Source organism: Carassius gibelio, chromosome A18 (genome assembly GCF_023724105.1).
Source record: "Carassius gibelio isolate Cgi1373 ecotype wild population from Czech Republic chromosome A18, carGib1.2-hapl.c, whole genome shotgun sequence".
Taxonomy (NCBI): Eukaryota; Metazoa; Chordata; class Actinopteri; order Cypriniformes; family Cyprinidae; genus Carassius; species Carassius gibelio.
The window spans coordinates 9253252-9271354 of record NC_068388.1 but is presented as its reverse complement, the minus strand read 5'-3'; the positions used below and the strand labels follow the sequence as shown (position 1 = coordinate 9271354).

The following is an 18103-nucleotide window of genomic DNA, read 5'->3' as shown; positions in this document are numbered from 1 at the left end:
TTTATTGTCATGATTATATATTTTTTTTTTTAGAAAATACAAAATAAAGTGACGCCGTGCCCGTGATGGTAATAAAATAATAATACAAATATAAACTAAAATGAACAAACAAATACAAAATTGTATTCATTACTAAAATTACTTATCAAAATGAAGAAGAAAAAAAAACGTAAAAATAAATAAATAAATAAAAATTCGCCCTTATTACGCCTAAATGATACCAAAAATAGTTTTTTTTAAAACTGACACTATCATCTATTTAAACATACTGAAAATCTAAAAGGGTAAATGAGATGTTTCAATATCTTTCCATTTATAACCATAAATAGTGGTAATGTAAGTGATATAAATTTGGTCATCGTTTTAAATTGTAATGGAAAGAATGAAACATTTGTCATCTAACGTTACCGGTATGTGGTTATTCTCTGGGATTTCCACAACCAACTCTCTCTTTCAAAAAAAAAACAAAAAAAAAAACTTCTGTGTGAGACTCAAGTGCAGTGCCTTTCTTCAGAAGAAATTAATACCGTTTTATAAACCGATGCTCCATTTAAAAATAATTGTGCGCTCTATTATAAAACCAAGTTCGCTTTTACGAGCATTGATCATGGCTTCCAGTTTCTTCCAAAAATCATGGGTCCTCTTTTAGACATTCTAAAAGATTTAAAAATCGTTTGGCCACTTTGTTTAATTTCCCTTTTAAGAACTCAAATAAACGTTAAAATTGTTACTGTAGTAACAGCCACTATGTTTGGCAAAAAATAATAATGATAAAGTTACCGTGGTAAATGAATGTTACACTTAAAATTCTGTTTGCACATGTTTTTCTTAAGTAAAACTAAACAGTCAGAATTAAATAAAATAATATTCCACAAAACTGAGAAAATATTAAAAGCAGAAATATTGTTTTTACCCAAAATTTCTACCAAATCTCTTTTTCGAGGTCGATATTTTCGATCAGGCATGTATTCGGACGATACCGTTGTGCGCCACATAGCTCTGAAGGCCCTCTGTCGTTCTAGCGCCGTCCGAAACAACGAGCGAGCACGACCATGAAATGTTTAAGTTTCTCATCTGATTGAAATCTACAACATCCTGGTTGTTATTTCGGTAAATAGCTTTCAAACATTTCGCGAATAACCCATATTTCCTTGTCATAATAAGATTTGTTTTCAGAAATTATAATTATAGCCTTTATTTCGACTATAACGTTTGTTAGCCGACATGCTAACGATGAATGGCCAACTGACTAACGCTTGCAGATTTAAGCGCTGTTAACAGAATAATTTGTGCTGATTTTGTGTCACGTGAAGTACAATTACAAGAACACTTATTTATCGATATTTTTCTCCGTGGATGTTGTAAGTCGAGGAACGATCTAAAGTGAAACTTGTTCCGCCATGCAGTGTTCATTTTGTCCTGCATACATTTGGTTTGCCTTAGAGCTACTATTGAAAATGCAAAATGTTTACCCTAAACTTACTGTTTGAAACCCAGAATATTTATTCTCTGAACACTAGCATTTTTAAGTATGCATATGACCATATATGGAACGCATTAATATCTATGCGGCGTTTTAAGCGTAACGTTGTTGTGCTAAAAATAAACTCAATGTTTGCCTTCTAAGAAGTCGTTTTGCTGTCCTCATCTTAAACTTTGATACATATACAATCTCTGTGGGACTTGCTTTTAGGTGCTGGTTAATCTCTTTGTCTTGAGCCTGAAGATTCAGTGACAGCAGCCATGTTTCTCTACAACCTGACCCTGCAGAGGGCGACTGGCATCTCCCATGCCATCCATGGAAACTTCTCTGGTAACGATACATCATTGAACAACAGCACTGTGTCCTGTGTAGTTTCTTGAATGCAGACTTTTTTAATTATATTGTAGATGTGTTCATTTGAAGTGTTAGCATGAATTAAGCATTATGTTTAAACCGTAGGTGTTTCTTTTTTTTTTACTAGGAACTAAGCTGCAGGAGATTGTTGTTTCCCGTGGGAAAATTCTGGAACTGTTGCGTCCTGATGCTAACACTGGTAAGGTCCACACGCTGCTTACTATGGAGGTGTTTGGTGTCATCCGATCCCTCATGGCTTTCAGGTTGACTGGTGGTACTAAAGGTGAGCAACATGGTTCTAATTGTTTTTTTTTTTTTTTGCATGGTTCATTATAAAGAGATTTGAATTCTTAATATGGATCTCTTCTCTCATTTTGCAATAGACTATGTTGTGGTTGGAAGTGACTCTGGCCGTATTGTGATCTTGGAGTACCATCCTTCTAAGAACATGTTTGAAAAGATACACCAGGAGACGTTCGGCAAGAGCGGCTGCAGACGTATTGTGCCAGGGCAGTTCCTCGCTGTGGACCCAAAGGGCAGAGCTTTTATGATAGGTAAAACTACATGTAGTAAATTCTTCAAAGTAATAGTAGTTAGACACGCTTTAGGAGAGCAGTTCACCCAAGAATGAAAATTTGCTAAAACAAAATATATGTACTCTCATTTAGGCAATCCAATATGTAGTTTAATTTGTTTTTTCATCAAAATAGATGTGTAGAAATTTAGCATTATATCATTTGCTCACCAACAGATTCTGTGTAGGCAATGGGTGCCATCAGAATTTAAGTTCATGCGGCTGATGAAAACTTCACAATCTTGTGGAAAAAAAAAAGCATGTTTTTAAAGATGTTTTTAACTTCAAAATGTTGCTTCTGGCTAAAATATCAGTTCAATAAATGTAATGTTGCTTTATTCAGTGAAAAAGTAATCTTGTCTGGATCAGCAGAAACATTTGCAATGATCAAGCACCATTTAAAGTTCCAACGCCATTCTAAACCATTTTGATGTGAAAGGACAACAGAGGATGGACTTTTTCAAGTGGAGGGAACGTTATAATCCATTAAGGACTGGTATTTTGGCCAGAAGTGACAGTTAAAAGTTAAAATGCCTTAATTGTGGATCTGTTGCTTAAAACATGCATCTCTTTGCTACACAAGTCATTAATTGATGGACTGGAGCTTTGTAGATTTACTGTGGTGTTTTTATCAGCCATTTGAACTCTTTAATTCTGTAGGCACCCATTCAGTATGGGTTGTAAGTGTTTAACATACAGTTTGTGGTGGTCTGCCACAATATCAACTCTGACTGCCACAAATAGATTTTCCTTAATTTTTATTTTACTATTTAAAATGGGTCAAATCTTGCTTCATTGTAGAGCACCTCTCTCTCACATGATGGCATTAATATATGGTGGTGCCACCACAAAGTTAGTGTTAGTCTATGGAAAAACTGAGGATGTAATGCTAAGTTTCAACAAATCCGTTCAGAAGAAAAACAAGCCTAAGTAAATTTTCAGCAAATTGTTATTTTTGGGTGAAAATTTGTAATCAAATTTATGCATTCTCCCATTTTAACAATGCAAATTCAAATTTCCCAGGTGCCATAGAGAAGCAGAAGTTGGTATACATCCTGAATAGAGATGCAGCTGCTCGCCTTACCATCTCCTCCCCTCTAGAGGCCCACAAGGCTAACACACTCGTCTACCATGTGGTTGGTGTGGATGCGGGCTTTGAGAACCCCATGTTTGCCTGCCTGGAGATGGACTATGAGGTCAGAGTCATTCTTCTTTTAATGTTTAAATGAAACGTAAGGAGGCAGTGGTGTTTGATATATTTCGTCTTATTGTAAATGGTAAATGGACTGCATTTATATAGCGCTTTCAACAGACCACATGGCCATCCAAAGTGCACATTCATCCATTCACACACTCATTCATACACCGACTGCGGTGTCAGCCATGCAATGAAAACATTAATGTTTTCTCTTTGTTCTTGGGTCTAAATAAATGCGACTTATAGTCCGGTGCGACTTATAGTCTGAAAAATACGGTAGTAGTATTTTTGTCATAGATTGATTATATTTATTAATCGCAGAACGATATCTTTGATTACATAATCATGCAATAGAATCGTCTGTGATTATGAATGCGATTTTGCGTAGCTTGTCAGTGAACTACAGCTCTGTGTAGTAAATGCTGCTCCATCTGAAAGCATGTGATGGAGATTTACTACTAATAACATAGCCAGCTTTACTGATAAGGTGCGTATGACATTTACATCCAATTAATCATGCAGCCCTACTTAAAACTTGTGGAATCACAAAATGTGGTTTTAAATTTTGAACTTGCAGATTAAAAAGTAGCTTTGTCATAATAACAGCAGAAATATCTATTAGTGCTGCAACAACGCGTCAACGTCATCGATTACGTCGACTACAAAAATAGGTCGACGTGCATGAAATGCGTCGACGCGTCACACTGTTTGTTTACATCTCGCGTAATGGCATACTGGGAATGGAGGAAGTTGCATTCTATCACAAAAACAGAGACCATTGTTATCAAAAGTATGTGAATACTTTAAACAGAGGACAAATAAAATGGCCCTTTGTTCCCTTTGTAAAACCGATATGGTGAACCACGGCAGCACAACTGCGATTCGCGAGCACCTCAGAGGAAAACATCTTGGCGCTCTCCGGTGTTAGAGTTTAACTGGTTACCGTGTGATCTGGTGACCAACTTCCTGGTTCAGGTCTGATATTCTTGCGCTTGCGGCATTCTGAAAAGTTTTTAACTCGATGTTGTGCGGACGCACCTGGAAAAAACAAGCGCATCGCGCTTCCATTATGAGCGCGCTTATCGCGCGCCTGCATTTGAAAATAACGAACTTGAGCGCGCAATAGACGTGATATGTGAAGGGCCCCTTAAAAGACCAGTCACAAACCACCGAGCTACCCCGAATCAGCTCCAGATCTCTGGAAACCATGCTAAACCATAGCAGAACCCTGACTACCTTTTATGGTTTGTGATGCTAAAGAACATTTCATGACGTCTCAGACAACTGTAAATTTATGGCTACTGTGGTTTAATTATAAATGCTATCACAAGCTCATTTACCATAGTAAAATATTCTTTGCCTCTTATTTATTTTATACTGTAAAAGCTTCAACCACATAAGTTGAAAATGAATAAATGTTGAAATATTATATTAAAAGTTGTACTAATTTTTTTTTTGGTAAAGTTATCCAAAGGATTCATTAGCTAATAAAAAAAAAAGAACATTAGATTATTTATTGTAACAAAAATAATCGTTAGATTAGTCGACTTATCGAATAAAATAATCGTTAGATTAGTCAACAGAAAAAAATAGTCGTTAGTTACAGCTCTAATATCTATAGCCTATATGATGGGGGCCTTCATATATTTTTTGGACAGTGGTTGTCCTTGTAAGTCAAAAAAGGTTGAACCACTAACTTTAGAATGTAAACACAAGCAGCTAGCTGAATATCGAACTGAGATTCTTTGTAAATTGAGGTTTTTGTGCATGTAACCAATGCCACGATACTTTTTCACTCTGTTTTTTCATGCTTTTACAAATACAGTCAGTCAGGTGATGCATGTCTGTAACCTATAATTATAAATGGTTTTGCAGGAGGCAGATAACGATCCCACTGGAGAGGCTGCTGCTAACACACAGCAGACTCTGACCTTCTATGAGTTGGACCTGGGCCTCAACCACGTGGTGCGCAAGTACAGCGAGGCACTGGAGGAACACGGCAACTTCCTCATCACAGGTACTGACCTTTTTAGAATGTCAGGGTGTCACAAATTTCAAAATGCTAGATAGGGATTCACAAGCTTGTGTGTTGCAATACCTTTAACCGACCACATTTGTTATCTAACACTTATTTCAACATAAAAAAAAAAAGCTGTGAATCTAAATTTACTTAAGTTTGGGGTCAATAAGATTTTTATTTTAGCAAATTTAGCAAAGGTGTTATTAAATTGAATAATAGTGACCAAACAGACATTTATAATTTTACAAAATATTTATTTCATTTTTAGATTGAAGTAATGGCTGTTATAAATTCAGATTTAACATCACAGGAAATTATATATATATATATATAAAAAAATAGAAATAGAAAACATTATTTGAAGTTGTAGTAATATTTCACAGTATGTGTTTTTGTTGTATATATTAATCAAGTTAATGCATCCTTGGTGAGCATAAAATCGTACCGACCCCAAATATTGAACAGTGTTGTAGTTTACAAGTAATGTTTTCTGTTGCTTTTTGTCAGAAATGATGAATATCATGTCTCTTCTCTGACTGTTTGGTGAAGAGATTGTTTTGATATCTGATCTTTATTGATTCAGTTTTGCTTTTAAAGGAGGAGATTGTTAAATGTTTTATGAGTTTGTGTGGATCTGACCTTTCACCCTATGTCGCAGTTCCTGGTGGTTCGGATGGTCCCAGCGGTGTTCTCATTTGCTCTGAGAACTATATCACCTACAAAAACTTTGGGGACCAGCCGGACATCCGTTGCCCGATCCCACGCAGAAGGGTGAGTTTGTGTGATCACAATAAACGAAATGCCTTGAAATGTCCGAACAGCTAATAGTATTGAAATGATGAGCTTTTCATGTCTCTTCTCTGACTATATAACTGGAGACACATAAAGACCTCTGATCATAATAATCATTTTTGACCTCATGTGGTTAAGTTCTCAGTCATTGATATTACAGAAGAAATTAAACAGATGTGAGATGTGACCACAGTGCTTTTCTCTTGCAGAATGACCTGGATGATCCTGAGCGAGGCATGATCTTTGTCTGCTCTGCCACGCACAAGACCAAATCAATGTTTTTCTTTCTAGCCCAGACAGAACAGGGAGACATTTTTAAGGTTACTCTGGAAACTGATGAGGAGATGGTGAGTACACAACCAGAGACCTAACTTTTTCATCTGTATATTTTTCATGGACATGCAGAGGTGTTAAAGCAAAGTATAATTACATTAAAATACTTGTGTTGTATTCCATTGAGCTCAGAAAGTCTGCATTTCATACTTAAAAAAGTGCAATTAAAAACTCCTTGAAGTTGTGCTTGCAACTTGGAAACTTTCAACCCAGGCTTTGAAGAAATGTGGGTGCATGACCTTACCCGAACACAGTTGATGCTAAAAATTTACTTTTATGCAAATAAAATGCATAGAAGAATTTTCCTACCTTTTTATATCTGTTAAGCAGATATTCATGGATAAAGGTGTGTGAAATGCTGTAAAAACCTCTGCTGAAAATTGCACGCCTGCATAAATGCACTATGATAACTGACTTTGAATGTAATGCAGCATAGCATAGTGGTTTTATTAATGAAACTCACGGATATAAAGTGAATGCTGTAATATAACATAAGGCACTTCTATTAAACTGGAGAGAGAGAGAGAGTATCAGAATACACACATGAGAGGTTAAAATGCTGGAAATTGATATGATATCTGTCTGGATTAAATATCTATTAATATTTTAGGTGACCGAGATCAGGATGAAGTATTTTGATACCATCCCAGTGGCTACAGCCATGTGTGTTTTGAAGACTGGCTTCTTATTTGTTTCTTCAGAGTTTGGAAACCAGTAAGTTCCTGTTCTATGTTGTACATTCTTTCATTCACCTAAAAATATAATACCTTTGGTTTGGTGGCCTTTCCCCAGATTTCAGTGCAATAACTAGATTACTGAAGCTGATAATAAGAGTGAGGAATGTGGGAGTAGAAGTTTCAGTTAGCTGAAACCTTTACAGTGTATTCTGTAACCATACTTCTCTCATGTTCTCTTTAACCCGAAGCATTTCATTAATCCTCACTGTAGAACACATTGTGTTAAACGGCTTTGCAAATGTATTTAAAAAAGAAAAATGTGTTTGTCAGCTACCTGTATCAGATTGCTCACTTGGGTGATGATGATGAGGAACCCGAGTTTTCCTCTGCCATGCCTCTGGAGGAGGGAGACACATTCTTTTTCCAACCTCGACCCCTTAAGAACCTTGTGCTGGTCGACGAGCAAGAAAATCTTTCTCCTATCATGTCCTGCCAGGTGCGTAAATGTGTGGATTGCAGTGAAGTTAAATAGATTACAAATTTTATGTTGACCCTAAAGCTGGGATTTACTGACAGGAAGAGGGATTACAAGTTGGCATGAGAGCAGATGTTTGGGAATGATTCACTGCTTGGATGACTTTGCAGTATTGAGCAGCTTGTTTTGTAGTTAGCAAATTGCAGAGTGTTTAGTCACCCATCAGTATGGTTAGTTGAGTGTGTTAAACACGTCAGACTTTTTCTTTTCTCCTCTTTGTACCATCTGTTCCCTTATGTAATGAAGAAAACGAATCCAAAATTCCTCTGTAAGTAGTGTTGAACCCACAGACAGTTTTATTTACCTAATTTTTTTTACTGTACTCCAGATTGCCGATTTGGCTAATGAAGACACACCACAGCTGTATGTGGCATGTGGCAGAGGACCCAGATCTACACTCAGAGTTTTGAGACACGGACTGGAGGTTTGTGTTGCTAGGAGTTACATTTCCGTTGCAGCTTTCACAGCATGTTTGCAAAATAAAAATTGACACCCACTGCATTAATAGCAAGTCCCTTGCAACTCATGTGATTTTATTGTTTAGATTCTAGGTTTTTCCAGAGACCATTTGTTTTAATAAAAATAATGCATGTCATTTCAGGTTTCAGAAATGGCTGTTTCTGAACTGCCAGGTAACCCCAATGCCGTGTGGACTGTTAGGAGACATGTAGAAGGTAAAAGACCCATTCATAAAGTGTGTCTGCATGTACATCAACTATGTAGACAAGTTATTCTGCAAGCATTTCTCTGGAGAAATAAAGTATTGAGACACATCACTATGGCACAGTTATTTTTTTGACAGGAAGGAAACGTAGGAATGTGTTTAAACCTTTTATGGTTTTGACTAACTGCATCAAGATTCTGATTCATGCAGGACCACACTAGCTGATTTCTTGGTGCTTTTTGTAAAAGTACTTCCTAGATTCTCCCCTTGATGCACAAATTTAGTTTTGCACAATGCTCTCACTTGTAAGAGCTTTTCACGAAGTTATTCTACTAGATCAACAGCATTCATTGACTTTTGCTTGGCATGCAGAGTGTAGGTTGGGCTTTCAGAAAAGTTACTGTTTGCCAGATATTTCTCTGAAATCATGTGATTTGCTATTAGATTCTTTGCCCTGTGCATGCAGCCTGAGCTTAGCAAGGTTTATTTTGTGGTCTATGTACTGTAGTGTTTGAGGTAATCAGTTTCATTTTGACAGTGCAGTTTTGTGAGAGGTAAGCAAACAGTGAATTATGGTTTCATTCTCAATAGAGGCTTGTTCATTCACTGAAGGTTATTTTTTTTATTTTTTTACCATCACAGAAGGGATTTTAAAGATTTAGTTAATGCGTTAAAATGCATAATGAAGACAGAATGACAGTTGAGTAAATGGTAACTCTTTTTAATGTTCTCAACTCACACTAACAAATTGGATGTTTTGAAAGATGCGCACATAACATTAATTGAGCAAGTGATTAAACATTTGATTGAATTTTGTCATTTTTAAGTTTCGGTTTCCTTTTATGGTTTCCAATTTGCCCGCATTTGGCAATAGTTTCCAACCAGAATGTTGTGGGTTTCCTTTTCACAGATGAGTTTGATGCCTACATCATTGTGTCTTTCGTTAACGCCACCCTGGTGCTTTCTATTGGAGAGACTGTGGAAGAAGTGACAGACTCTGGTTTCTTGGGCACAACACCCACCCTGTCTTGCTCGTTGCTTGGGGAAGATGCACTTGTACAAGTGAGCGACATCTCTCTTAACTACATGCACAATATCCCATTGAAACTTTTCTCTTTCCTTGTTAATTGGATAGTTCACTGAAAAAAAAAAAAAAAACTGAAAACAATTTTTTACAGGTTATTCCAAACTTGTGAGTTTTCTTCTACCGAACACAATATTTTGAAAAATGTGGGTGACCAAATTGTTATCCACAATCTTGAGGTTTTTTTTGTGTGTTCAGCAGAAGTCAGTCAGTCATATAGATTTGGAAAAACATAAACTAATTTTGGAAAGTTATTTTTTGGGTGAACTATTCCTTTAAATGAATTAGTTTATTCCCAACACATAGATTAAACAATTATGCTTTTCCATTTATCTCATTCAAATGGGTTTTACTTCATTTGCTGGTTGTCTACAGGTCTACCCAGATGGGATCCGTCACATCCGTGCAGATAAGAGAGTGAATGAATGGAAGACCCCGGGGAAGAAGACAATTGTCCGATGTGCTGTCAATCAGAGGCAGGTGGTCATTGCTTTGACTGGAGGAGAGCTGGTCTACTTTGAGATGGACCCGGTATGTTGGCTGACATACTTTTTATCCTATGTTGTCATGTGAATTTTCATATTTTGTTTGAATGTCTTTCAATTCAAGTTTTCTCTCTTTCTTAACAGTCCGGGCAGCTGAATGAATACACTGAGAGAAAGGAGATGTCTGCGGATGTGGTGTGCATGAGTTTGGCAAATGTGCCCACTGGTGAGCAACGTTCCCGTTTCCTGGCTGTTGGGTTGGTGGACAACACAGTCCGCATCATCTCCCTGGATCCATCCGTAAGATGATCTTCTATTGGTCAGCTGATTTAGGCTTTAAAACATGGATCCAAGTGTCCACTGAAAGCTTTACTGTAACAGGCCTTGGTGTAAATTGTGGAATCACTTTTTTGCACAGGACTGTCTGCAGCCGTTGAGTATGCAGGCTCTTCCCGCCCAGCCAGAGTCTCTTTGTATTGTGGAGATGGGAGGAGTTGAAAAGCAGGATGAGCTTGGAGAAAAAGGCACCATTGGCTTCCTGTACCTCAACATTGGACTGCAGGTAAGAAACTCTTGTTTGCTTTGGGTGATAACATAGAAAGGTGTGCATTTCTCTTCTGCAACATAAAAAGGTAAATGTGGCACCCTTAATAGTCAGCAAGCAAAAGCTGGTAATTTTTAGCTGCAGTGTGACTGTCCTGTTACTTGATGTCATGACTTGCTTGTTTGCTTGCTTACCGTTATCACCTCTTTGTTTGTAGAATGGAGTGTTGCTGCGTACTGTTTTGGATCCAGTGACTGGAGACCTGTCTGATACTCGCACTCGGTATCTCGGTTCTCGCCCCGTCAAGCTTTTCAGAGTCCGGATGCAGGCCCAAGAAGCTGTGAGTAACCTTCACATTTGATGTCTTTCACAATGGCGCACAGCTTGCCTATTTGCTGACCTGGTTAAATGACTTTTAATTGTGCAGGTTCTGGCCATGTCTAGTCGTTCCTGGCTGAGTTACTCATACCAGTCCCGTTTCCACCTGACTCCATTGTCATATGAAACCTTAGAGTATGCATCAGGGTTCGCATCTGAACAGTGTCCTGAGGGTATTGTTGCCATTTCCACTAACACACTGAGGTAAATGCACGCACACACATTTTGTATTCAGTCCATAATGTGAACTTTAATGTTCTCACAAACATGTCAAGCATATTGTGGTTGGCTTCACATATTTCAGTTCCAATATTGCTACTTTAAAGTGTGATTAGTTATAATTGACCAGTGATCTGATACTCGTAGATTAGAAGATAATTAAGATATAATTAAATGTGCTTGAATGAAGCTAGTCTTGGGCCTAAAGTTTCAATCCTTAAACCATTTTTTCCTTTTTGGGATCAAGTATGACCTGTATGCTGCTTGACAGTTTTAGTGAGATGTACCGTGAGATTAACCTTAATGTTTACTTTAGTTTGAGAGAGTTTAGCAACTCTCAGAAGTGTAGACCTCTCTTATCTTTTTTTTTTGGAGGTCTGTGCTAGATGCCCTTTTGTAGCTTAAATTTTGTGATTAAAACTAAAATCACTGCTATTCAGGTCAGCTGGCATTTTATCAACACAAGACTAATTCTGACAAATTATAGCCAGGAAACAGGAGGTTTTGACCTCCCAGATTTCATAATTCATCCAACCTTTAACTGTTGTCTTAACTTTTTACTCTGCCTTTAAATTCACTGTATGCCCCTCTCACCATCTCCCTTAGGATTCTGGCTCTTGAGAAACTGGGTGCCATCTTCAACCAAGTGGCTTTCCCACTGCAGTACACCCCTCGCAAATTTGTCATCCACCCAGAGACAAATAACCTGATTCTAATCGAAACGGACCACAATGCCTACACTGAAGCCACCAAAGCCCAGCGCAAGCAACAGATGGCTGAGGTCAGTGAACCTGTCTTTCACAGGGCGCGATTAAATAAACAATGCTGCTTTTATTTTATCTTCATCTCTTCTGGAATTTTTTCCTTATCTCCTGTTTTAATATTCTCTTTCTCCCGTCTGACTCACACACTGGTTTCCCAATGTAATCAGTGACTGAGACAGAATTTCATTGCTTTCTTGTCAGAAGTTGTCCGTCTGTTTTGTGGTAGCGTTTTCACAAAGCATGCTTGCAAGGGTAATTCCATGTTGACGAGCTGTAAATATGACCAGCCCTGTGAAATGTGCAAGCAGTGGTTACTGTGGTGGTCCTTCAAAGATAAATCATATTGATGCCATTCTTCAACCGTTTTCTGCGGTGTAGAAATGCTACTTCTGAATGTATTGCTTAACATAGTTCTCTTGTTTATCTGCAAATTTTTCCAAAACATTTCTTATATACATTATGTGGCCATAGGTTTGCGGGCGGCCACTTATAATTAGGGGGTTTGTTTTGATACCAGTGAAGATGAATCGTAATGAATCATACTTCTAGACAAAGTTGCGCTTCAAACTTTGTGGCAACAGTTTGTGGAGAGCGCAAGTCTATTCCAGAATGCCCCTGTACACAAAATGATCTAGTGGTTATGGGACAGATTGACTTTACTGACCTCCACAAGCCCAGACCTGAACCCCACAACTACTTTGGGATGAATTCAGACTCTGTGACCTTGACCAGATCCTGAACTCACTGATGCTCATGTCTGATTGGTAGCAAATGCCGACAGCCGTTTTCCGACGTGCAGTCCTACGCCTGTTAGCAACCAGTGAATAATGACAATTGCTTAAACGTCAAATGCAAAATGAGCACATTGATGTACGCTTATTTTAAGTCATAGTGTATCATAAAAACTAAAATAGCTTTTTTTCTGCTCTACAGGAAATGGTGGAGGCAGCAGGGGAGGATGAAAGAGAGCTGGCTGCAGAAATGGCAGCAGCTTTCTTGAACGAGAACCTGCCAGAAACCATCTTTGGGGCACCTAAAGCAGGCTCTGGACAGTGGGCCTCACTAGTGCGCATGATCAACCCAATTCAGGGCAACACACTGGACCTGGTGCAGCTGGAACAGAATGAGGCTGCTTTCAGGTGAGGAATGTTGAACACATGGTATGAACGGGACAATGTAGATTTGTATGCAACTCGACTTGCACTTACGTTCATAATTCAAAACTTCCTTCCCATTCTACTCAGACCATTTGTTCATAATTTAGAATGGCGACCAGTGTTAAGTTGGTCTCTTCCATGTCCAACCTCTTTCTCTGACCTTAGTTTCTTTTTACGTGTATCTTTTCCAGTGTGGCTGTATGCCGTTTTTCCAGTGGAGGTGATGATTGGTATGTGTTGGTGGGAGTTGCCAGAGACATGATACTAAATCCACGCTCTGTTGGTGGAGGTTATATTTATACCTATCGGCTGGTAGGAGGTGGGGACAAGCTGGAGTTTTTGCACAAGGTGAGCAAAACGGGAAATGACCCATGTTAGCTAGGGGCTCAGGAATGTGGATTTTCCCACAAATAATTAAATGTGCTATGCTTAAATAAATTTCTAGGACACATCACAAAATGAAACATTTTTTTTGGTGTAGGGCCAAGGCCCAAAAATCCCATGTTATGAATGTTTGTGGTCCAGTTTATATAGCGTTTAATGATGCTTTAACCAAGCTAAGTATCGGTTATTTTTCTGTTAAGCTTCCTCTTAAACAAGATAAATGTAAAAAATGTAATTGATTTGGACATTGGTTCTGATTGACAGACACCCGTGGAGGACGTGCCCCTAGCTATTGCTCCCTTTCAGGGACGAGTGTTGGTTGGAGTGGGCAAACTCTTGCGCATCTATGACCTGGGGAAGAAGAAACTTCTTCGCAAGTGTGAAAACAAAGTGAGATGTCACAATCACATATTTTTTGTTTTGTTTTTTTCCAGAGGAAATGGACAAGCTTTTTTTCTCTCTCTTTAGAACATTGAATAATACGAGTAATGTCAATGACGCATTTCTCTAGTACCTTGCTGTTGATGCATAACCACATGAAAAATATTGAAACTCAAGTTCAGACCACAAAGTGATACAGTACGTCACTGAAGTGTTCAAGTTAAGCTTGTAAATAAATTAATCTGCACTGATATAAAGTGTGAAGCGGATATATTTGAAACTGTTAACTGGAGCAAAAATGTTTCTCCTGCAATGCTTTTGCATGTCTTTTGGCATCTTTAAAACATGTACAACCTGCTTAACCATGATGACTGAGTCTCCTTTTCTTATTCTTGCAGCATGTTCCTAACTTGGTAACAGGCATCCACACTATCGGGCAGCGTGTGATAGTGTCCGATGTTCAGGAAAGTCTATTCTGGGTGCGCTACAGGCGCAACGAGAACCAGCTTATTATATTTGCTGATGAAACCTATCCTCGTTGGGTCACGACCGCCTGCCTGCTTGATTATGACACCATGGCTGCTGCGGATAAGTTTGGAAATATCTGCATTGTAAGTATGATCACCTGTTTGCTTTTGAAAAGTCACCGATGTATCAGATACTGAGTTTGCTTGCCAAGTTAGTTTACACACTCTGATTTCAGTAGTATTTTAGTGTCAATAAACTTGTAACATCTGACAATTTTAAAGCGGTGTAATTTGTTAGCAGTGGCAATGGAGGACAAAATGCACGTGTACCATTTTTAGGGAGAATTCAACAGTTGTCATGATCTTTATAGATTTGCCACAGATTACATACTCATTTAATATTTATTTTCAGGTCCGCCTGCCTCCCAACACCAGTGATGATGTTGATGAGGACCCCACAGGGAGCAAAGCATTGTGGGACAGAGGATTGCTTAACGGAGCATCACAAAAGGTAGAAGTTTCTTCTACCCTCAGTACTCCACTCTCCCAAATGTTCCGGATAGACTATTGGCACGAAGCTGTCCTGACCACTTGTTCCTCATAGTTTTTGTCCGTCTGGTTGGTTTTGTGGTTGCTGTACTCCTTGCGTGCGCACACACAAACCTGTACCCCAAAACATTTGGCAGTCCACACTCCACTCTGGTTCTGAAACCTCAGCAACAAATCTTGTCCTCTCGCCAGAGATCATTATTTGCAGATTGGGAGCATGGAAATGTTTTAGGTGGACACGAGGGAAAGTCCCAATTTGCACATCAATGACTTGTGTCTAGCTTTAACGGACATGCCTAAAACGTGTGTAATCAGGACTGAGCTGGTTTAGGTGCTTGCTGTAAACTTATTGTGGAACTTGTCTAGGGATGCACAATACATCATGAGCATATCAGTTAACAGAGGATATTTATTTTATCTTTATTTTCCAGTGTTGGATATTTAACTTCTATTTGTTATCTCCACTTGTTCGATATCAGATAAAAAGTTTACGGTAGCTTATTGCTTAGTTGAATGGAACTAAAGTGTAATAATAGGAGTGCTGTGTGTTTATACATTGGAGTCAAATTCACTAGTTAGTGTTTACACGAGATTTAGATGAAGAAACAAGTGAAGGTTATTTATACCTAATGCCATGTTTATCAAATTTTGTTTCGGACCACACAGGTTCTAATCTAACACCAGAATAGTTTATTTCATTTAATTAAGCTCAATCGCATGTTTTAAGTTAATCAGCATTTACTAATCACTTTAATTACTGCAATGCATGTTTATGCTTTTATTTTGAATGAATAATCTGTGGATCCTAGAGAAAAATTGTTAGGGTCTCTAAACTGATTAACAGGCTTAATTTTTATATACTTTTATTTTAAATATATTACAAATTATATCTAAATTATAATCTTAATTATAAATTATGAACCAATTATATTGGTTATTAGTACTTATTAGTATTAGCCAGAGTTTCAGTTTATATTTTGCAATCTTTGCCCTGCGGAGGACACCATGCCCTTTGGCATATGGAAGTAAATTGCTTAACCTTCATAAAGACCTTTTTTTTGTTTCAGTTTTGCTATGACAAACAAGTCTTGCACAGTCTAAATCTGTCAGAAACAGCTTGAGTGAATCACCTCGCTCTCTCTTTACCTCTCAAAATGCACAAATGGCTTTAAATCACATCAAGTCTAAAACCATAAGTGTACTGCACGCTGCAGAGTTGACACAGGAATTGTCTCTTGCACAATCGAGGCAGTGTCGCATCATCTCAAGTTTATCATTGCATTTGTTTGTAAATCTAGTCAGTGTTTAAACCATTCAGCACTCGTCTCCTAGAGACTGTGCACTTGTGTACACTCGAAGCGCACACACACAAGGCTGCCTTGCATACAGATCATGAAATCAGGCTTGCACTGTTTAAGCGATTGTGCAGCAGTTGCTCCATTGTAAAAACAAAAATGCACTGCATGATTAAACATGTAGGTGAGAGAATTATTTTTGAAAAATGTAAGCCTAAATTGTCCCCCCCCCCCCAAAAAAAAATCCATGACTTCAATTTTTTTCTTCTGTTGATTACAGGCTGAGGTGATTATTAACTATCACATAGGAGAGACTGTGCTGTCCCTCCAGAAAACAACCCTCATTCCTGGAGGATCTGAGTCTCTGGTGTACACCACGCTGTCAGGAGGCATTGGCATCCTGGTGCCGTTCACTTCTCATGAGGTACAGTTCCCTAAATTGTGAATAACCAGTAATTACACAAGGAGTGCTAACATGCAATGAGCTTTCATAAGTCTAAAACCACTAAAGCAGAAGAGGTGAAGTACTCCAGTCAGGCCACTTTCTTAACTTCAGGCCATCAGAGTATAGACTGTTACACATGTATGGCGTAACTTCAGTTTCTTAATCTGTTTGATAGCTAAAGGAATAAAGGTTTGCCACAGTTTATTTTGTGATTTAACAAGGTTTTTAAATTGTTAAAATAAGTATTTGTCTCATCTGTCTTCAGGATCATGACTTCTTCCAGCACTTGGAGATGCATATGCGCTCTGAGTTTCCCCCTCTGTGTGGTCGTGATCACCTCAGCTTTCGCTCCTACTATTTCCCAGTAAAGGTAAGGACAAACACAGTTAATACACTACACAGCTGTAATAATAACAGAAGTTTTTAATTAGTTCTTAATTAGCCACTTATGCTTTGAGTAGTATCTTAAAGAGAGAGATTTGGGTAATTAACTTCACTGGTTGGCCATCTTTCTCATTGAGTTTTCTTGTATGCTTCCAGAATGTGATCGATGGAGACCTTTGTGAGCAGTTTAACTCCATGGACCCACATAAGCAGAAGAGTGTGTCTGAGGAATTGGACCGCACACCTCCAGAGGTGTCGAAGAAACTGGAAGACATCCGAACACGCTATGCTTTCTAGTGTCTTCTAATCTGGAAAACGCAATTGTTTTTCGAGGTTTCCCATTGGTGCGGTCTCAAATCTTTCCTACCGCAAGTATAGGAGTAACATTTTGGCTACTGCTGAAGGAAGTTCCCCCTCTAACTGGGGCCAGCTGGGAGTTGTCACCGTCCCAGTGGTCATTGACCTTGTTCTGCTTGAACTGACTGTTGGCACTGTACTCTGGACAAAGCATCTGTTTTATTTAGTTCATACTAAGTGCATAGTGACATATTTTCAGAGGAATGTTTTCATGCAAATTACTACATCTGCTTGTAAACAGGATTGGCTTTTATATGAATGGACTTGAAAAATGTTTGCTTATTTTGTAGTTTCCACAATGCAAATTAAATTTTCATTTTGTTGTATGAATCAGTCTGCATTAAACATTCCATTATTCACATTTTGACTATTTAAAATGTCTCTTTTGAAAGTTAAAAGCTGTTGCTACTGTTGTAAAACCAGTAAATTGTAAAATGCTTTAGTTTTCGTCTCTACATGGATACAGCAAATATGTTGTGGTTTTTAACTTGTTGGGTGGAGGGGATCATCCAAACCCAGAAAATCTGAAAGAAATAGTGCTGATGAAATTTGTAAATAAATTTGTTTACATTCTTATGTA

At 38.2% G+C, this 18103-nt stretch overlaps 1 protein-coding gene and 1 non-coding gene across 2 annotated transcripts; both read left to right on the top strand.

Annotated features, from left to right (window-relative positions):
* Positions 1 to 971: 971 nt before the first annotated feature.
* LOC127934374 (splicing factor 3B subunit 3) lies at positions 972 to 18103 on the top strand. Its single transcript, XM_052531711.1, has 27 exons — positions 972 to 1110; positions 1694 to 1813; positions 1965 to 2120; positions 2221 to 2391; positions 3435 to 3607; positions 5485 to 5626; positions 6288 to 6400; positions 6631 to 6768; positions 7365 to 7468; positions 7762 to 7927; positions 8295 to 8390; positions 8568 to 8640; positions 9541 to 9692; positions 10090 to 10245; positions 10344 to 10499; positions 10618 to 10761; positions 10961 to 11083; positions 11171 to 11325; positions 11947 to 12121; positions 13038 to 13243; positions 13453 to 13609; positions 13910 to 14035; positions 14425 to 14637; positions 14906 to 15004; positions 16618 to 16761; positions 17048 to 17152; positions 17323 to 18103. The coding sequence occupies exons 2-27, from the start codon at positions 1744 to 1746 to the stop codon at positions 17461 to 17463; spliced, it is 3654 nt and encodes a 1217-aa protein (XP_052387671.1). The 5' UTR covers positions 972 to 1110; positions 1694 to 1743; the 3' UTR covers positions 17464 to 18103.
* On the top strand, positions 6130 to 6212 carry LOC127934799 (small nucleolar RNA SNORD111). The gene has a single exon (XR_008147908.1). It is a non-coding gene; the product is annotated as a small nucleolar RNA SNORD111 (small nucleolar RNA).

Excerpts from the sequence above, each read along its gene's own strand:
- LOC127934374 (XM_052531711.1), top strand. The coding sequence starts at position 1,744 with ATGTTTCTCTACAACCTGACCCTGCAGAGGGCGACTGGCATCTCCCAT. Across the intron at positions 9,693-10,089 it reads GGGAAGATGCACTTGTACAA|GTCTACCCAGATGGGATCCG; the intron begins GTGAGCGACATC and ends GGTTGTCTACAG. Across the intron at positions 16,762-17,047 it reads TGCCGTTCACTTCTCATGAG|GATCATGACTTCTTCCAGCA; the intron begins GTACAGTTCCCT and ends ATCTGTCTTCAG.